The following is a 22,503-nucleotide window of genomic DNA, read 5'->3' as shown; positions in this document are numbered from 1 at the left end:
TTAGCCATAACAGGCAAAACGTAATATGCTTTAATTTTGTAAAGTACTTAATTTTCCTCAAAAGGCTGGCATATTTTTGCACATTCACAAGAATTTGTGGTAAGCAGCAGGAGAATAGCTAGGAATTTAATCCAATGAGACCTCTAAATTTAATTGTGATACACGTGGAAACAATAAAAATGCTACAACAATTAACCAGTTTGAGGAAAATTTTCCAAACTTGCAAGGTCACCATAGGGAAAAACAACTTGGTGAAACAGAAATGGACATAAACACATAAAATATAAACTCTAGATGCTACATTTCTGTCTTAAGTGGAACAGTTGCACTACCATCAAATAGAGTGGTGCTGGAAAAGCGGGCAGCATCCAAGGAGCAGGAGAAGTGACTGTTCAGGCATAAGCCCTTCATCAGGCACTATGGCAGTATAACCACTGTGGCAGTATAGGTATGAATAACCACCACACAGTTAAAGACCTGTCTTCATATTAAGGATGTCTTCCATCTTGTCATATAACCAATAAAAGTGATGCCATTTTGAAATGTTTCCATTAGAATTTGTCATGTTGAAGGCCCTCTTGTCGCAAAGCAGTAGTGTTCCTACCCCTGGTCCCAGAAGCCTGCGTTCAAGTCACACCTGCTCCAGAGATGTGCTTTAGCAACTCTGAACAGGTTGATAAAAATACCTTTTTTTTTAAGAACTTGTCATTGATGCACCTTAATTATGCACAGTAGTTTAATAAGACCTGAGAAGGTAAATAGCCTGGTTTAAATACGATATACCAAGTGTAACAAACCATACTGGATATTACTGAAAGTTGTTCTTTCACTTAAGTCAGTTTTGCATTTTTAGAAACAAAAGTTTTTTTCAGAAACTTTGAGGACTGAATATAAATTAAAATTTGCGAACAACGGAGGTTCAGTTTGAATCCAGGTAAAGGTTTTTGATGCAGAAAGACTGTGGATGCTATCATCTTCATCAGAAGGATGGAATAATTCAGCACAAGGTTATTTTCACAGATGCAGTTAATACTAATGAACAACGGAAAAATCATCATTCATCAAAATATACTTAAGTGGCAATGGAAAATGATCTTCCGTAAACTGCTTATTACTTTACTCCACCCAGTGAGACTAATGAAATTAACTTATATGAGAAATACGAACATGAAGGTCAGGTTGCAAATCATGTGTCCATAATTCCAGTACTCCTGTTAAACTCCTAAAGAAAGGAACTATTTGATCCACTCGTCAAAATGCAGTCAACAATAGTTACCAGTTGAAATGATTTGAACTACAGCGCAAGCAATTTGTAAAACCTTTAAATAATAAAAAATTGAACATTCATTCAATTAAAACCAAAATACTGCAGATTCTCAAATAAAAACACGAAATATTGGAAAATTAAGCAGATCTGGCAGCAGAGATATAGACTTAATGTTTCAAGCTAAGTATCATTCTTCTTCAGAATGTCTGAGAAGTCATATTGGAGTCGAAAGATTAACTCTGTTTCTCTTTCCACAGATGCTGCCAAATCTTTTCATACTTTGGTTGTTAGCAGGTGTGTGCATGTGTATTACTAGGTCTGTGGACTACATAAAATCATCAGAATATCAGACACTGCTCTATAATGCTTTTCAATTACAGCTCTGCCAAAATTCACTGGAAATTCTTACATTCTAAACTACAGGAATACAGAATCAAAAGCCATGAATCAATTCATAAGAGTCTTGAAATTAACAAAACAATTTGCTGCAAGCATTTTCTTGTGAAATCCTCAATAAATATCCAAATGGTTTGTAGCTAAACAACATGACACAGAATCATAAATCATTCTCAGAAGAGCAATTAATTAGAAAAAAATATATATCCTGAAATTTGTAAGACCACTGAAAGTATAGGTTAGATATGAACCGTAATCATAGCCTTTCATAAAAAGAATTATGTTGGCAAAGTACACGGGAAGAATTTGATCATGTTGGCTCAAGTTTGGCTATGAGTTCCTCTGCAGGACTTCCATGCATATTATGGCTTTAATACTGGTTGCTTCTGAGGATTTTGTTTGCCCACTTGAATTGAAGTTCCCCAAGGAAAGCAGAGCAACAGTGAACAATCAAGCCTGTAGTTCTGTGATGAAAGGGTCAAGTGTATTCGAATCCACAAAGTGGTCTAGTTAGATACATGCTTATGAACAACAAAACTGAATGAGATGTAAGACATGATGGTATGCACCTGTCTCTCACCTGAAAGTTTAGGCTTAAATTACTTTATTCAAAATCTCAATCTTAACTGTGAAATTTCCAGTTTTGATCTCTAGTTGGTGCCAGGTTTGAAGATTTCAGAGAGAACATGACCACTGGCTGTTATATCCTGACAGTACAGAAAACTGTCCAAGATGTCCACTTGCAATTTTTGTTCAGTACAGTGGCCCTATCTTTAGCAGAAATGCAATCATATGGATATCTTAGAGAGGATTTGGAGTCCAGTTGTAAACTTACCTATGTTCAGATAATATGCCTGCTCACTCACTGTCAAGGATGATTCTCAAGCCAATTAGTCATTTGGGCAAGGTTTAAGAAACTAACAGCAGACTGAATCAACACCTTTAGGGCAAGATGGTATAGAAGAATAATGGAGGTAGTGACTTGGAAATAAATGTACAAAAATGAAATGTGGAATTGATACTTGTTGAAATAGTTAAACACAAATTTGCCATTTTAAGAGACACTCAGAAGTTGCATCATGTCTTCAAATTTCATTATGTTTGCTAATAAATCCCCAATTTCAACCACTCTTTGGAGTGGTGTTGTACCTTTCAGCTAACCTTCCCTCAAGGAGAGTATCATTTTTGTACTATTCTCCACTACTGGGAGTCTAGTCAGCGCAGCCCTCATGGAAGCTTCCAAAGAAGTTGCACATCTATTGTTAAGTGTAGTTGATGCATTGCATGGGGCAGAAGACAAAACCTGTACCAAACATTGGAAACACGATGTCATCTTTTAAAATAAATTACAAGATGTATGACAGATCACATTTTGCTAGGTTGATAACTTGCTCTTTCGCTTCAAAGTGTTCAATTCAGTTATGTCTTATTTCAGCATAATGTGGAAAAATAACACCTTTCCAACTTTCTAAAATAGAAAATGAAACCAAATCAGATTTTAAAAAAAATTTCAGTGGATTGAGAGACTTTGGAATTCTCTGCCTCAGATGGAAATGGAAGCAGGGTCAGAGAGTATTTTTAAGGCAAAGGTAGAAGGATTCTTAATAGGCAAGGAGATCAAAGGTGATACATGGGAATGTGGAATTCAAAACAGAAATAGATCAATCACAACCTTATTAACTGGCGCAACAGGCTCAAAGGGCTGAATGGTCTATTCGACCCCTATGCTGTTTACTCATATTGTGTTTGTATGATTTCACAACACTCTTATACATTAAATAAACTATGTACTGGTGTCCATAAAGTAAATCAAAGCAATTAAAAACCTCCATTCATTTATTGTGCAACCACAGATATTTATTCACAGACCTGAACAGTGGAACTGATCTCTGCAGCAAATCCTCCTGTTACTGGAGCTTCATGGCTAATCAGCAACCTTCCAGTTTTCGCCACAGACTAAAACAGAAGCAAAAGAGGGGTGATTCAACACACAAATATAATGCTTTGACTGTTATGTGGTACATGAGAGACAATATAGATGCATTTCCCAAGAATGTTTATGGAGGTGGAGTTCTCAGACCAATATAAGTGAATATTGCAAAGATAATTTATTTTTCTAAATGCAATACTATTAAAGTATGGCACCTAAATTCATAACAGCTAGTGTGGTTCTGACAAATCGCAATCTATAGCTTAATTATTATTTACTTTCACCACAGCTTGAAAATTTAACAGATACCGCAAAGTAATGTTATTTGAAGAGCCAATATGTAATTTTAAATGCTGACTTTTGCCTTTTAAGTTTGGCAATGACAGTAAAGAGCTGAAAATGTGTTGCTGGAAAAGCAGAGCAGGTCAGGCAGCATCCAAGGAGCGGGAGAATCGACGTTTCGAGCCCTTCTTCAGTAAATTCAGTAAAGGCCAACTTTACAGTTCTAAGAAAATAGTTTTAATATGTTAACGTTTCACCCTATATGATGATGAGACACACACACTGGTTATTATTCATTTAAAAATGTCAAGCATCACAAATGCAATTTAAAAATAAATATTAAAAGTATGTGGAACCTCAGCTTCTTGCAGAAAAGGAAAATGTAAAATGTACAACAGATTCCCTACGTAATTCTGCAAGATGCAAAATAGTTGACTAACTTTTTAAATAACTACTCCATGACAAGATGTGAGTATTGTTGGAAAAGCCAATATTTATTGCTTGACCTAAAGTTGCCTTTAAAAAGATGGTGAGATACAGTGTTTTGTTGCTGTCCATGGGGTATACTCACAGTACTTTTAGGGAACGGAATTTGACTCAGCGCCAGCGAAGGAGTATCAGCTAAACAGTTCCAAGTCACAAAGGTATGTGGCTTGGACGAGGATGTGAAGATAGTATTGCTACCATAAATTTGCTCCCCTTGTCCTTCTAGGTGGCAGAGGTTGCAGGTTTGCAAAATGTTATCACACGAGCCTTGGTAAGTTGCTCTTCTGCATCGAAAAGTTGCTTACACTATATACTGGAGGTGGAGGGAATTAATGCTGAAGTAGGTGAATGGTTATGAATCAAGTGAGCGGTTTTTCCCTGGTTGGTGCCAAATATGAGCATTGTCAGAGTCATTCTTATTGAAACAAGTGGAGCGTACATCATCGCACATGTGGCTTATGCCTTGCAGACTTTGGACATTCTCAGAAGCTAGAATACAAGTTACATATTATAAAAATTCCCAGTCTTTGATCTGCTCTTCTGGTCAGTATTTATGTGGCTGGTCCAGTTCAATGTCTGGTTGATAGTATCCATCAGGATGCTGCTAGTTGGGGATTCAGTTACAATATCCTTGAATATTAATGTCAAGGAATGGTCAGATTCTCCGGTATTGGAATTGGTCATTACCTGACAATTGTTTAGCATGACTGTCACCTATCATTTATCATCCCAAATTTGAAGATATTGCACTAATCTTGCTGCACATGCATATGCACTCCTTCAAGAATAAACAGCCAACATGAATTTACAAAAGGGAAATCATGCTTGACGGATCTACTGGAACTTTTTGAGCAAGTAACTAATATGAGTTGATAAGAAGAAGCCACTGGTTGTGGTTTACTGCAACTTTCAGAAAACTTTTAAGAAGGTCACACATAAGAGATTAGTGTGTAAATTTAAAGTGCATGGGATTGGGAATGGAATACTGACATGGAGAAAATTGGATGGCAGATAGGAAACAAAAAGTAGGAACAAATGGATCATTTTCCAAGTGGCAGCCAGCAACTAATGAAGTACCAAAGGGATCACTGCTGGACTCCAGTTATTCACAATATATATTACTGGTTTAGATGAGGAAACTAAATGTAAAAAATCGCCATGTTTGCAGATGACACAAAGCTGTGTGAGAGGCGGAGCTGTGAAGAGGATGTAGAGATGCTATGCGTGGCTTAGACAAATTAAGTTAGTGGGAAAATGTATGACAGATGAAGTACAATGTGGGGTTATCCATTTTGGCAGCCCACAGCCCAGAAAACTCAACACTGAGTTCTCCAATTTCAAATAACCTCTCTTTCCATCTCTCAACTCCCTTTCCAGCCCCTCTCCCTCCCTTCCAACCGTCTGACCAACCGTTCCTTCCAGATACCAACTAGATTCATTTCTTCCATCAACCAACCAGGTCATACCCACTCCCTGTGTTCACCTATTCCTACTTCACCACCCCGCAAGGCTCCCCAACCAAAATCCTCTCCCATCACCATCTCCTTTTTCTGCAGCTCCCCTTATACCCACCCCCAATCCTGAAGAAAGGTTACACCCAAAACATTGACTTCTCTACCTCCTGATGCTGCCTGGCTTGCTATGTTCTTCCAGCCTCCTGCATGTCGACCTTGGATTCCAACACCTGCAGTCTTTTTTGTCTGTATCCATTTTGGTGGCAAAAACAAGAAGGCACATTGCTATCTGAATGGTGATAGATTGGGAAATGGGAAAGTGCAATGAGACCTGGATATCCATGTACACCAGTTGATGAATGTAAGCATAGAGGTGCTGAAGACAACAAATGGTATGTTGGCCTCAAAGTGAGATGATTTGAGTATAGGAGCAAGGATGACTTGCTACAATATTACAGGGTCTTGGTGAGACTAGTGTGTGCAGTTCTGGTCTCATCTGAGGAAGGATGTTTAGCTATGAAGAGAGGACAACATGGTTCACCAAACTAATCTCTAGGGTGGCAGGACTGATGTATGTACAGATACTACATTGGTTAGGGCTATATTCACTTGTGTTTAGAAGAACAAGAGGAATTCTCACTGAAACTGATAAAATTCTAACAGGACTAGACAGAGTAAATGCAGGAAAGGTGGTCCAGATGTCTCCAAAGTCCAGAACTAGGGGTCACCGTGTAAGGATACAAGGTAAGTCATTTAGGACTGAGATGAGGAGAAATTTCTTCATCCAGAGAGTGGTGAGCCTACAGAATTCTCTGCCACAGCAAGCCATTGAGGCTAAAACACTGAATGTTTCCAAGGAAGAGTCTTAAATGTAGTTCTAAGGACTAAAGGGATCAAAGGGGACAGCAGGAACATTACACTGAGTCGGATGATAAGCCACAATCTTACTGAATGGACTAGCAGGCTCAAAGAGCTTAATGGCCTATTCCTGTTCATTTTTTTTCGATGTTTCAGTATCTGAAGGATCATGAATGGTGCTGAACATGGCGTAAACTTCATTAAACATGGCCACTTCTGGCCCTACTTCAGCAAGTAAGATCATTGATGAAGATTGCTGGGCTGAGGAGGTACTCTTGCAGCCATGTTCTGAAACTGAGATGATTGATTTCCAAAAACCATGACCACATTCCTTTATGCTGGGTATGACTCCTGTCAGTAGAAACTTGATCTACTGCTTCCCATTTACTTCAGTTTTGCCAGAGTTCCTTAATGCCAAACTTGGTTAAAAGTTGCCTGGATATCAAGGGCAGTCTCATCTCATCTCATCTCATCTCACCACTTAAGCTCAATTCTTTTGTCTATGCTTTGACCAAGACTGTAATGAATTCAGAATTGGCTGAACACAAAGAGAGAGTCAGTAAGCAGGCAATTCCTGCCACTTGATAGCATTCAATGACACCTTCCATCACTTTTCTGATAGACTGTAGGCTATTGGGACAGAAAGTAGATTTGTCCTTTTTTTGGACAGAACGTACCTATACCTGCCAGTGTTGTAGCTGTACTAGCTAGCAGCATGACACAGGTGCCCGAATTTTGTAAGGACCCTTTGCATTTGCTGCATCCAATGCCTTCAGCCATATCACATTAAATAAATCAAATTGGCTGAAGACCTGTAGCTGTGACATTGATGATCTCAAGAAGACGCCAAGATGGTCACCTCCTTGACACTTCTGGCTAAATAGGGATACACATGTTTTGGCATCATCTTATGCACTGATGTGTTGGGATCCCACATCATTGTGGGTAGAGATATTAATGGACCATCCCACCTTGGTTAATTGTTCATCACAAATGGATGCAGCAGGACTGAAAAGTTTACATTTGATCCATTGATTGTTTAGCTCTATTGCATGCTGCACTCACTGTTTGGCATGCAAACAGCTCTGTCTTGTAGCTTCACCAGATTGCTACCAACTTTTTCATTATACTTGTGCTACTCCTAGCAAACTTTGTTGAAACTCATCATTAAAGTAGAGTTGATTCCTGGTTTGGCGGTAATTGTAGCATGGGAATAATGCTGGGTCACAAGGTTACAAATTGCTTATATAAATGGGTAGAACTTATACATATAGAGGTTGGTGTGTGTATGGAATGAACTGCCAGAAAAAGTGGTGGAGGCTGGTACAATTATAATATTTAAAAGGCACCTGAATAGGAAGGGTCTAGGGGGATTAATTTAGGATATCTGGTTGGCATGGACAAGTTGAACTGAAGGGTTTGTTTCCATGCTGTATACTATGTGACTCTAATACACGGACAGGTAACTGAACTCAGGTCTGTCCTGATGTTTTCTTCCTTATTAGCCACCAAGTTAAAACCCACTTGTTCATTCGCTGTCGTCTACTTCTTTTTTCCAAATTCATTATGTAATTCCCCTTCAAAACAAAAAGCATAATATTTTCTTCAAACATTATTTGTGGTTAAGAATTTTACGTTCTAATAATCCTCCAGGTGAAGAGGACTTTCATCAACTCACTTTATTTTATTATGACTGTCTTTAATTTGTTTGTTTGGATTATTGCCCAACTAAACAGATTAAACAATGAAAGTTTATTTCACAAATTTTTCATAAGATGTGAAAATGATTTAAAAAAATGTGGAATAGATTATCAGGAGTGGTGAATCAGAAAAGAAAAACTGGATGAGGACTTGTTAGCTGCTGTCTGTGAAGTAATTTATGCATTTTTTTTCATGTGCACTTATAATTAGTAGCAGTCTGTGGTCTCTGCATGTTCAACTTGACGGTATGATGATGAGAATCCATTCTGAACGAAAGCAGAGACAAGCAACCTTTTAGAAAAAGGAAAATGTATATTTTAAAAGGCATTCACCTTTTGACCATCTCCAATGATACTGAGTAATTATTTTTGTAACTAGATAATTAGTCCAATGCAATTCAATCACATGGAATGAAGCACTGGTTCTGGTGATCATATGTACATATACTCCAGTGTATAAGTACATCAAAATTGTTAAAAATCACACAACACCAGGTTATAGTCCAACAGATTTAATTGGAAGCACACTAGCTTTCGGAGCACACTGGTGTTGTGTGATTTTTTAACTTCGTACACCCCAGTCCAACATCGGCATCTCCAAATCATTGAAATTGTTGGTTTTTCTAATGGATTCTATTGACGACCACTTCAAGATTAGAAATTCACCAGGGTCTGGCAGCTTCTGTGAAGGGAAACTTAAAGTTAACATTTGTGTGTGGGAAATCATGTCTCACAAACTTGGTTGATTTTTTGAAGAAGTAACAAAGAGGACTGATGAGGGCAGAGCAGTGTGCATGATCTATATGGACTTCAGTAAGGCGTTCGACACGATTCCACATGGGAGACTGGTTAGCAAAGTTAGATCTCGTGGAATACAAGGAGAACTATCTATTTGGTTGCAGAACTGGCTCAAAAGAAGACAAAGGATGGTGGTGGAGAGCTGTGACCAGTGGAGTGCCACAAGGATCGGTGCTGGGTCCACTACTTTTCATCAATTATACAAATGATTTGGATATGAGCATAACGGGTATAGTTAGTACGTTTGCAGATGACACCAAAATTAGAGGTGGAGTGGAAAGCGAAGAGGGTTCTCTCAGATTATAAAAGGATCTGGACCAGATGGGCAAATGGGCTGTGAAGTGGCAGATGCAATTTAATTTAGATAAATGCAAGGTGCTGCGTTTTGAGAAAGCAAATCGTAGCAGGAATTAAACACTTAATGGTAAGGTCCTAGGAAATGATGCTGAGCAAAGATACCTTGGAGTGCAGGTTCATAGCTCCTTGAAAGTGGAGTTGCAGGTAGATAGGATAGTGAAGAAGGCATTTGGTATGCTTTCCTTTATTGGTCAGAGTACTGAGTACAGGAGTTGGGAGGTCATGTTGCAGCTGTATAGGACATTGAATAGGCCACTTTTGGAATAGTGCATGAAATTCTGGACTCCTTTCTGGTGGAATGGATGTTGTGAAACGTGAAAGGGTTCAGAAAAGACTCACAAGGATGTTGGCAGGGTTGGAGGAATTGAGCTATTGGGAGAGGGTGAATAGGCTAGAGTGTTTTCCCTTCAGTGTCGGAGGCTGACGGGTCATAGAGTCATAGAGATGTACAGCATGGAAACAGACCCTTCGGTCCAACCCGTCCATGCCGACCAGGTATCCCAACCCAATCTAGTCCCACCTGCCAGCACCCGGCCCATATCCCTCCAAACCCTTCCTATTCATATACCCACCCAAATTCCTCTTAAATGTTGCAATTGTACCAGCCTCCACCACAACTTCTGGCAGCTCATTCCATACATGTACCACCCTCTGCATGAAAAAGTTGTCCCTTAGGTCTCGATCATATCTTTCCCCTCTCATCCTAAACCTATGCCTCCTAGTTCTGGACTCCCCGATCCCAGGGAAAAGACTTTATCTATTTATCCTATCCATGCCCCTCATAATTTTGTAAATGTCTATAAGGTCACCACTCAGCCTCCGACGCACCAGGGACAACAGCCCCAGCCTGTTCAGCCTTTCCCTGTAGCTCAGATCTTCCAACCCTGGCAACATTCTTGTAAATCTTTTCTGAACCTTTTCAAGTTTCACAACATCTTTCCGATCGGAAGGAGACCAGAACTGCTTGCAATATTCCAACAGTGGCCTAACTAATGTCCTGTACAGCCGCAACATGGCCTCCCAACTCCTGTACTCAATACTCTGACCAATAAAGGAAAGCATACAAATTCCTTCTTCACTATCCTATCTACCTGCAACTCCACTTTCAAGGAGCTATGAACCTGCACTCCAAGGTCTCTTTGTTCAGCAACATCCCCTAGGACCTTACCATTAAGTATATAAGTCCTGCTAAGATTTGCTTTCCCAAAATGCAGCACCTTGCATTTATCTGAATTAAACTCCATCTGCCACTTCTCAGCCCATTGGCCTATCTGGCCCAGATCCTGTTGTAATCTGAGGTAACCTTCTTCGCTGTCCACTACACCTCTAATTTTGGTGTCATCTGCAAACTTACTCACTGTACCTCTTATGCTCACATCCAAATGACTTATATAAATGACAAAAAGTAGAGGGCCCTGCACCGATCCTTGTGGCACTCCACTGGTCACAGGCCTCTAATCTGAAAAACAACCCTCCACCACCACCCTCTGTCTTCTAGCTTTGAGCCAGTTCTGTATCCAAATGGCTAGTTCTCCCTGTATTCCATGAAATCTAACCTTGCTAATCAGTCTCCCATGGGGAACCATGTCGAACGCCTTACTGAAGTCCATACTGATCACATCTTCTGCTCTGTCCTCATCAATTTTCTTTGTTACTTCATCAAAAAACTCAATTAATTTGTGAGACATAATTTCCCACGCACAAAGCCATGTTGACTATCCTAAATCAGTCCGTGCCTTTCCAAATTCATGTACATCCTGTCCCTCAGGATTCCTTCCAACAACTTGCCCACCACCGAGGTCAGGCTTACCGGTCTATAGTTCCCTGGCTTGTCTTTACTGCCCTTCTTAAACAGTGACGTTATAGAGGTTTATAAAATCATGAGGGACATGGATAGGAAAAATAGATAAAATCTCTTCCCTGGGGTATGGGAGTCCAGAATTAGAGGGTATAAATTTAGGGTGAGAGGGCAAAGATATAAAACAGACCTAAGGGGACAACGTTTTCACACAGAAGGTGGTACATGTATGAAAAGGGCTGCCAGGGGAAATGGTGGAGGCTAGTACAATTGCAACATTTAAAAGGCATCTGGATGGGTATATGAATAAGAAAGGTTTGGAGGGACATGGGCCGGGTGCTGGCATGTGGGACTAGATTGGGTTAGGGATCTGGTCGGCATGGACGATTCGGACCGAAGGATCTGTTTTCATGCCGTACATCTCTCTGACTCTATGACTCGCTAATACTTTAGGTCTCTAACCTTTCAATAGAAAAGTTACAGAAATAATAGATTTGGAGCAATTGAAAGAATGAGCAAGTGAAAAACAACTAAAAGGAAGGCCTGAGAGAGACAGAAGAGATCAAATGACAAAATGGTTCATGGCGCAGGTTAAGGGAATGGAAGTGAAGCAAGTAAAGCAACAAGAAACAAATGGGGATGGTTATGAAATGCGATATTGCCAGTGAATCTCAGATCCCAAGACTGATCCCAAGTGTCTTGCAGAGGCGTTGATAGAAGGATCCTAAATAGTTGCTGTCAAAATCACAAGGGATGGAAATGAGAGAGAAATGTTGGAAATAAGCTAGTAAAGGAACATTAGACAAAAAATGGAGGGATGGGAAGTGTCTTAAAACCGCTGAACACACTCTTCTGTCCCATAAAATGCCCTGCGCCTTGAGGTACATCAGAAAATGCGGCAGGTCAAGGTCAGATTGGGAGCAAGGTGGAGAACTAAAACGTCAACTCAACATTCTATCTTGACGTGTATCTCAAACAATAATAAAACAATGCTCAAGTCTCCACCTTGCTACCACTCTGGCCTTTGAGTCTTTGGCCTGTAATAAAGCTCAACGCTAGTTCAAGGTAAGGCACCTAATTTCTCATGGGAATACTTTACAGCCTTCTGAACTCATAACTTCTGCTCACCATTTTGTTCAATGTTTCTTTGCAGGGTTGAGTCTTTTTTTCTCTCATTTCTCCCTTATTTCTTTTGATCTGCATTCGATTAGATCTGCCACTCATATCTTCTCCAGAATGAATGCTTTTACTTGGTCTATCATCACTCCCTTTGGCCTGCAACCAGCATTTCTGCCAGTTAATCTGCCATTTGATATTTTCTTTTTCCAATCTTTCCTGCTTTCACTAGTTCTAAACTGATTACATTTCCAACTTTCCCAGTTCTGATGATAGGTCACAGACCTGAACACTAACTTTGTGTCTCATTTCACAGATAAAACCAGATCTGCTTAAGAATTATCAGCTTTTCTGTTTTTGTAAATCCTCACAGAATGGTGTGTGGAAGGAGGCCATTCAGTCCATCAAGTCCACACCGACCCTTTGAAGAGCATCTCATCCAGACCCACCCCTTCCTTGTAACCCTGCATTTCCCATGGATAATACACCTAATTTGCACATCATTGGACTGTGGGAGGAAACCAAAGCACCTGGAGGAAATCCAGATAGTCGCCCAAGGGTGGAATCAAACTCCGGTCTCTCGTACTGTGAGGTAGCAGTGCTAACTACTGAGACACTGTGCCATCCCTGTACTTATATTCGTGTCATTATTACCATAGGCGGAAACAGGTTACACTTCATTTTAATATCTATGATTGTGATTTGAAATAAATAAGTTTGAAAGTCATTAGACTTTTAAAATAACGCTTACAAATCCACCTAATCCAAATATTAAATTCCACTTAAATATGGATCTGAACTTCAAAATTTCCTGTTTGAATTCAATTTTAACACAGAAGTAGTCACTTAATGCCTCTTTTAATCCTGTTTTCCACTTAAACATTAAATTACTTGAATATGTGCAAGAATTAACAGCATCTGAAATATAGAACGAGAGTCTGTTTGGCTCTTTTTTAAAAACAAAACAAAAGCATGAAAACAAATAAATGAGCATGTTTAGAACAAATGGGCATATCTATTTCATAACAGACATTGATTGGAAACACTTCATCATTTAACCAAGACGATATATGCAGATTTGCTAAGATTTCTTTCTGATAAAATACCCATCTGCTAGCTGCTGCAAATGTGGGTGCAAATATCTTCCTGCATTATGTGTGGATTTCCAGAAATTAACAGATCGAAATGGGGAAAAGGCTACTCAATACATGAAGATGGAAAGAGAGAGAAAAAAAACAAAACTGGAATTCAAGGAAACTGAGAAGACAGAGACAAAAAACAATTAAACAAGAAGTGACTGAGAAATTAAGACATAAAATAAGGAGTGAGCAATGGAAAAGAAATAAATAGAGCATGGGTAGAGGAATTGCAGTGTAAAGGTTATCTCTGATGACTCTGTTGAAATACACATCGGGGAGAAAATATGATTCTATGTTGGATCTATACTGTTGTCAGTGGAAATCTTACTCCTACCTTCAGGATCTTCATAACTACAGCTAATGAGGTATGCAAATCCAGGCTCAGACCCAGCTCATCTCTTTTGCTTTACTCATTCATAGGACACAATAGTTGCTGATAATTTCAGCATTTTTTGATCATCCCTAACTATACTTGAGAAAGTGGAGGTGAGCCATCTTTCTGGAGCAGTTACACACAGTGCTGTTATGAAGAGAGTTCCAGGATTTTGACCCATCTGCAGTGAAGGAACAGAGTTATAGTTCTACATCAGGATGTCATTTGGCCCAGAGGACAACTTGCAGCGATTGCTTCATGCAACCGTTGACTCTTGTTCTTCTAGGCAGCAGGAATCACAGATATGGATGGTGCTGTCGAAGGAGTTTTTCTTCAATGCGTTTAATAGATAGTGCAAACAAGAGGTACTTGATTGGCTGGTAGAGGGAATGAATGAGTAATATGGTAAATAAGTGCCATCAAGTAGGCTGCTTTGTCCTGGATGGCCTCCAACTTCTCAAGTGTTGGCAGAGCTGCATTGATCAAGCAAGTGATGAGTATTTCATCTCACTCCTGCCTTGTGTTTCTTTCCCTGTCTTTGGGAAGTCAGTTGGTGAATTAATTTCCATGGTTAAATAGAATATTGACATTCAGCTTTCAGAATTGCATATGTAAATGATGTAACAAGGTATAACAATTGCAACTATGAACTGTTGAACAAGCACACCATGACTAAGGTGTCTCCTACTTATATACTGCAATGTAACACAAGGATTCTTCAGCATCACTTTCTGAATCCAGGACCTCTCTTACTTTGGAAGAGAATGGGAGAAACTGCAAGGGATGCATGATCATCTCGAGGCTCCCTTTTAAATCACACAACATGTAAATATGGATATATAATGCTGTCATTGTTATTAAATCACAATGTTCGATTTTTTTCAACAGCATTCTGGCGCTACCTTCACATGGACTGCAGCGGTTCAATATAGTGGCTCACCATGACCATCTCAAGGTAATCTGTAATGGTCAACAAGCACCGACTTTGCAACTGTATCTACATCCCAAGATTTGTATTTGCAAGTTGTGCCCTCAAGGTAGAAGGTTGCTGAACAAAACAAAAATGGACAGGAAGGTGGCAGTCAAGTACAAAGCTGGGAGGTAGACTGAAAACATTAAAATATATTTCAGTTACCAGAGTTATTGAGTTTTTACAGCATAGAATGAGGACTTTCAGCCCATCCACACTGGTCATTAAACATCTATCTATTCTAATCCATTTTCTAGCACTGTGGCCTGTAACCTTACATATTATGGTGTATCAAGTATTCACTGTTTCATTTTTGCTATTTTAATAGTCACATTTGAACTTGAAACCTAAATGGCATAAACATTTTTTTTCTCTCTACTAATTTCCACTCCTTCGCTGCTGAAAGGTTCATTATTCTGTTATACTTGCATGAGAACAATACATTTTTCCATGCCATGCTAAATGGCCATTATTTATATACAGGTACTGACAGAAAGTGTGGGCAGGTTGTCCAAATATAGTGGATACCAGATGTTAGCATAATTGGCCTTTTATTTGATATTCAATCGGAGTCACGAGAAGTCACCGTCATTATCTCCAAGTCTACATGGTTGAGCATTCAATTACACCAATTGGTATACCTTTCCTAACTGAGGAAGCCAATGACAGAGACCAAGGATTGAAGTTGGATTTCAAAAAATTCCATCATAAAGCAAAAATATTGCTGGCAAAACCATTGATTGTTGCCCTTCCAAAATTCCGCTCAAGAAGTTGTTGGTTCTCCTAATACGTTTTGCTTGGTTAACAATTGAAAAGTACGATGAGACAGTTCTATTGTTTTATTAATGTATATTCAGCTTTTTTGTTAATGTCTGCATGTAATAGCTATAAAACAAGCTGCACATTAAAAATTGAATCTGGTTTATCCTAAACCACAGGGATTAAATTCTCATTATGCCATTTGGGAGTTAAATGCAACAAATCACTTCTTCCAAATGACAGAAATAAAACCTAAATACTTGCATATATGTCACCCGATACTTCAGTAAAAGCAATTTCTCTCTTTGTATATACAATGGAGACTAAATAATATTTTATTACCCTGTGGAACTTTCAGCACAGAGATCAGACAAATCCAAGAAGTGCAAGCCTTTAAATCCAGGATAAAGTAAGCATTTCCATTTCAGTACTTGGAGTGAACAGCTCATTTCATCATTTCTTCCAGTAGCACAATTGCTGTATGAGTTTAACATGACTTACTTTACTGTTCCAATAAAGACAAAGGGTGGGACCAATAAATCCTGTGAACCCTGAATATCAAGGCATATACAGAATTGGCAAAAATGGCAGATATCAAAGGTTGAAAACAGTAGAAGTCCTAGAGAAATACAGAATGTGCAAGGGGAAACTTAAAAAGGAAATTAGGAGAGCACAAAAGAACATAAAATGTAAAGGAAAAATGAAGGTAAAATAAAACAAAATCCTAATTTATTTTATCAGTCCTTTAATGGTAACTAAGCAAAGAGTAGGGCCCATTATGGACCACTGTGTATGGAACCAGTGGAGGTAGTGCCCACTAGTGAGAGGGAGGTTGTCGGTATAGAAATCAGGGAGACTGACTGTGATATAGTCATAGAGGCGTACAGCAAGGAAGTAGACTTTTCAGTCCAACTCATTCATGCCAACAAAGTTACACAAACTAAACTAATCTCATTTGCCTGCATTTGACCGATATGCCTCTAACCATTTCCTATTCATGTACATGTCCAAATATCTTTTAAACATTGTAACTGTACTGGCAACTATCACTTACTCTTGCACTTCATTCCATACATGAACGATCCACTGTGTGATATAGTTGCCCTTCAGGTCCCTTTTAAATATTTCTCTTCTCACCTTAAAAATATTGTCCCTAGTTTTGGACTGCCCTATCCCAGGGCAAAGGCTTTGTTATTCACCTTGTCTTCCAGCAGCCATCTTTGTAAGGCACCCAGTCCTTAAAGTTGAAAGCTGTGAATTATCAAGGATAGAAGCATCATGGCAGCCACAAGGATACTTGATGGAGACCTCTACGCTGCAGAGCTGATAAATACAGATGACTTGTATATTGACTGAATGGACATGCTTTCCATTGAAGAAGTCAGCTGTGTTCTCATAAGGCACTCTCAATGCACTACGTATACATTCTAGTGTTCTGCACCTGAAAGAAGTCAGTCAAATTGGTAAAGCTTATTGTCTAGGTTGCAACACTGACCTCATCACGGGGAAAACAAATGAAATGGCATGATCCTGTACAATTGCATCATTAACAGCCTTGGTATAAATGCGGGTTGAGGATTGAGAGATCCTCACAAAATTTCATTGGAACTGTAATAAATGGATCCAAACACAGCAACAAAGTGCATTCAAACCACACACAAACATCAGTTCAGGAATAGTCCTTGAAGCAGTGGGGCACAGAGATCCTGACAAGGAGGGCCATGGGATATCTGTACATGAACCTTTACCTAGAGTATGCAGCAGAAATCATGTTGCTCAAAGTGGCCAGTGGCAGCCTGGGACTCCTTTCAGCAACTTCAGTGACAGTTTTCGTCAGCATTAGTCTGGATCTCCTTATGGTGGTTTCGGCATCTTTGACTCCATGTGGCTTTTCTTCGGCATCATGGAGGTCTGGTCCAGGATTCCTACAGAGGGGCTGTATCCTCGAGTCCAGAGCCGTGAAAAGAACTAATTTCTCTTTATTTTTAAATTTCATTTTTTAAATTATACTATTGTGGAAGGACTAGTATTCTGAACATTTTACTTCATTTTATTTCCAAATTATGACTGTGACTTTATACTTTTGAAGCTCTTTAATGCTGGGTTTTTATTTCTTTATTTTTCTATTTTAGTTTCCTAAGAATTTGGACCTTGGTACCAAAGATGATGCCATAAATGGTGTCTTGTAAACTTTTCACTGTACTCATGGGAGTACGTTACAATAGAGCTAATTCTAATACAGAAGGAAATTGCAAGTGCAGTAGGTTTAATGAAGCATAACTCCACTTCCTTGATGTTGCCTAAGAAAGGCAGCATTGCATCTAAAAGTATGTTGTCAAACACTTACATAAAAAGGTGATAGGAAATCAGCTCCGTGTCCATGTATAGTCCAAGACCTTGGACTGCCTTTGTGAATTGCAGACAGCCCATACACATTTAAGGTCACCTGTGATTACTGTTGCCTCACAGAGAGGAGTATGATCAATTTGCAAAGTAATGGTCACATAATTGCCTGTAGCCTTGATTTTTATTCCATATGGTTGGCCACTGCATGCAGTTCCAATGCAGAATCATCTGATTACAGATGTCTTCAACCTGTGCTATGTAAGTGCTTGATTAGTTCAATTGCCGCTTGAAGGGCCTCTCACATGTCCACTTCCTAACAGAAAGAAGGCTGGCATTAGCATTTGTCATCTTTTAGATGGGGACAGAAAGCATCATGGGGAGAATTACTTAGAGAGTCACAAACTCAATCTGGTAACTTAGGTGATGTTCCTTGTGCTCCATGTTGACTCGATCAGGTCTGAGTTTCCACATATTCCCTCACAACTCATTTGTTTAAGTCTTCATCTACCAACATTAGATTTGAAATATTTGTCATATCGGACTCAAAACATTAACTCTGTTTTCTCTTCACAGATACTACCAGACGTGCTCAGTTTCTCCAACATTTTCTGTGCTTATTTCAGATTTCTAGCATCCACAGTATTTAGCTTTTATTACCTCCAAGCCCCATTCCTATAGCTTTGCTACCCCCACCATTCTAATGCACAATCACCCATCAAAGGCAGCTTTAGTGGTGACCATTGATAACACCTCCCAAAGAAATCTGTGCTCTCCAATGCTCTTTTGTCTCTCAAGATACATTTAAGATAGTTAAGTTGCTCTCACTTACCATTCTCAATTGATGCAACATGCTAGGATACAATGTCTACAATAGACTTCCCAACTTGCCCAGTATACAAGTGGCTCCTGGTAACCTTTCTTGAATTTCACTGAACAAAGCCCAATTGTGAACCATGGCACACCTCCCTGACTTGGAATGTCAGCTCTGACTAATATGCGACCAGACCCCAGACTGAAGCTTCCTAACTGAATTAGTGAGACTGATGGCAGTGGACACACAGTCTGGCCTGTGTTCTACTTCCAACTGTAATGATACAGATCCCTGACCTTGAATGGTCTACTACATCCAAGCACTGAACTGAGATTGAGCAGTGTGCTTGACTGACTCATGGCAGAACATCTGAACCGATGATAGTTCCCTTTGATTTTACTGAGGACTTCTCCCTGTCAACATTTTTCCAGGGACATTTGGTTTGAAAACATTCAGTCTGTTTACTGTAAAGGCTACAGTTACAGACATGACATTCACACAGCATGGTCTCATACAGTAACATGTCCACCTCATTGGCTGATCACTGCTGCCTACCTTGGCAAAAACAGCAGAAGTGTGAGGCTACAAATTCTGAAGGATGTGACAGTACACATAATGGCAAGGCAAGGATAAGATGTTATGAGCATTCAAATAGATACAAAGTGAATGAGTGCTTAAGAGAGTGAAGTTAGAGCCCTGACATGCATTATGTTTTGATTGTACCTACATACAATGCGGCCTGCAGCAGCATTGCAATGAAAGGAGTTAGTGAGTTCCAAAGCGCAGAATTAAAGTAGCAAACTGTGCTATAAGTAAATCAGACATAGAATCATAGAATCCCTACAGTGTGGAAACAGGTCCTTTGCCAACAAGTCCACACCGAACCTCCGAAGAGTATTCCACCCAGACCCTTCTACTATTACTCTACATTTACACCCAACTAATGCACCTAACCTACACATCTCTGAACAGTATGGGAAATTTAGCATGGCCAATTTACCTAACCTGCACATCTTTGGAGTATAGGAGGCAACCGGAGCACCTGGAGGAAAACCATGCACACACGTGGAGAACATGTAAACTTCACACAGGCAGTCACCTGAGGCTGGAATCGAACCCGGGTCCCTGGCACTGTGAGGGAGCAGTGTTAATCACTGAGCCACCGTGTCGCCCCATGTGTGCCATGACGGTGTGGTGAGGCTTTTGCTTTGCTGATGCCAACTCCATGTCCCAAGATTTTGGGCAATTCTGCCCTGGTGGGTGCCTAGAGGAGCAGGCAGTGAGCTGAAGTTACCAGGCACCCACTTACAGCATCTAGTTTCTATCCATGAAAATAATGAGTTGCAGATACTGGAAATCTGAAAGAAATAAAACTGCTAGAGAAACTCAGCAGGTTTGGCAGCATCTATGGAGAGAAAAGCAGGATTAGTTCTTTAGAAGAGTCGGTGGATCCGAAACGTTAACTCTTTTCTCTCCACAGATGTCACCAGATCTGCTGGGTTTCTCCAGCAATTTATTTTTCTGATCTCCAGCATATGCAGTTCTTTATTTCATTCTATTTAAGATTACTAGCCTCATTTGAGAAGTAAGAAGTTGCTGTGTCTTTGATAAATTCCCTGCAACTCAGTCTCTTGTTTACTTTCCCTGTGCTCACAACAGTTTTCAACTTTGGTCTCTCAGCTCCACACACAGCTAATGTTCTACTACATTTTCAACCAAATCTCCTTTCTCTGCAACTTGTGACAAGAACATCACTTCCAACTCAGCATTTTCCTTTTTGCTGTGAACTTGTACTAACGGAAGGAGTAATTTTTAATTTCTTCCAAGAAAATTGTTTCCCTAAGGTTCTCATTTATTGTTTCAATCCTATATTTCACACATCCAAAATCAAAGGTATTTTACTTTACCATCTCAAATTCTTTGCAGGTCTGCCCAGACTGTTTCCAGATATGCTGATTGTAAGCCTCAGAAATCAGCTTGTGTACACTGAGAATAGCCCTCTATGCCACAACATTATCTGTTGGGAAACTCCTCAGAAAGTATGACATGAGTTTCAAGGTCTCTTCCTATCAATGTGTTTTGCATTATCAATGTGTTTTGCATGAGCAATGTCAAGTTTTCTTTTCTCTGCCTCACTTGCTAAGCTATCTTTTTAAAATTAACTTAAAAATGCCTCAATATCCATTTCATCAAGTTTTAGCAGGAGCTCAAACTTAATGGCTCCCCACCGGACCATGGATTAACCTTGAGTATTCAAGCAACTATGTTGCCTCACCAATATCTGGCACAGAACTAACCAATGACAGAAGCCAGATCTCTTGCGATGGTATCTCGAAACTGAGATTAGCCTTCCACCAGCTTCCTTTGTTCTATGTGTGATTTCAACCAGTAGAGATTTACATCCCAGTATACAAGGTAGGAGCGAAGTAGATCATTTGACCCTCAGGCCCTCTGTGCCACTCAATGAGGTGACGGTGTTTCGAATTCTACATTCAGTTACGACTATGCTTGATTCCTGTGCCTAACAATCTAGCTACCTTGTCCTTAAACATATATAATGACCCTGTCTGCGTCAGCTTTGAGGCAGAGAATTCCAATGTCATCCAATTCTCAGAGATGAAAAAATTTCCTCATCTCTCTCCTAAAATGGTAACCTAGGAGAAAGTGAAAAAGGGCTTATGTCCGAAACATCGATTCTCCTGCTTCTCGGATGTTGCTTGACCTGCTGTGATTTTCCAGCACCACAATCTCAACTAAAATGGTAAATCTCAAGCTGAAAACAGTGCCCTCTTGAATTCACTTTCATATCCATCCTGTCAAAACCATTCAGGAAAGAAACATATAAAATGTGATCAGGAGTATCCCTTAGTCCTTTGAGCCTGTTTCACCATTCATTATGATCATGGCTGATTCTCTCTCTCAATGCCATATTCTCACTTTCTCTGCAAACACATTGATGCCTTTAACATAAATAAATTCCCCTCTCTCTCTTGGATATTTTAAGTAGCTTGGTCTCCACAGCCTTCTATGGTAGAGAATTCCACAGGTTTGCTACTCTTTGAGCGAACAAACTTTTCCTCATCCCAGTCCTAAATGGTCTACTCTGTTTCCTGAGATTTTGTCCCTTGGTTCAAGACTCCCAACCAGGGAACGTATTTTCCCTGCATCCAGTCTGTCTAGCCATTTTAACTTTTTAGGCTTCAATAAGATCTCCCCTCATCACAGAGTCATAGAGATGTACAGCATGGAAACAGACCCTTCAGTCCAACTTGTTCATGCCAACCAGATATCCCAAATTTATCTAGTCCCATTTGCCAGCATTTGGCACATATCCCTCTAAACCCTTCCTATTCATATACTCATCCAATCAAGCAATTTTAACATTTTTAGGGGCAGCCGGCTGTCTCCTCCGCCACTGTTTTTTACGTTGGTGATTGAACCATTGGCGGAGGCTATTCGTAGGGATCCTAATATATCGCCTCCAGAAGTGGGGCCAAAATTACATAAGATTTTGTTGTACACAATGTCCTTTTTTTTGTCAAATTCAGCAGTTTCGGTGCCTCACCTGATACAATGCATCAGTTCATTTGACACCTTTTCGGGGTACAAGATTAATTTTGCAAAATCAGAGGCTATGCCGGTGGGTGGTCTTACAAAGGTGCT

The 22,503-nt window shown here is 39.7% G+C and overlaps 1 protein-coding gene across 1 annotated transcript in view; it reads right to left on the bottom strand.

Annotated features, from left to right (window-relative positions):
• bckdhb (branched chain keto acid dehydrogenase E1 subunit beta) overlaps positions 1-22,503 on the bottom strand; it is a 291,935-nt gene that overhangs the window by 88,719 nt on the left and 180,713 nt on the right. The window contains exon 9 of the mRNA XM_060849722.1: positions 3,533-3,619. Within this exon, the coding sequence (XP_060705705.1) occupies positions 3,533-3,619 (87 nt within the window). The remainder of the gene's footprint in view (positions 1-3,532; positions 3,620-22,503) is intronic.

This window comes from Hemiscyllium ocellatum, chromosome 3, assembly GCF_020745735.1.
Source record: "Hemiscyllium ocellatum isolate sHemOce1 chromosome 3, sHemOce1.pat.X.cur, whole genome shotgun sequence".
Classification (NCBI taxonomy): Eukaryota; Metazoa; Chordata; class Chondrichthyes; order Orectolobiformes; family Hemiscylliidae; genus Hemiscyllium; species Hemiscyllium ocellatum.
Note: the sequence above shows the minus strand (reverse complement) of the source record. Positions and strands in the feature narration are given on the sequence as shown.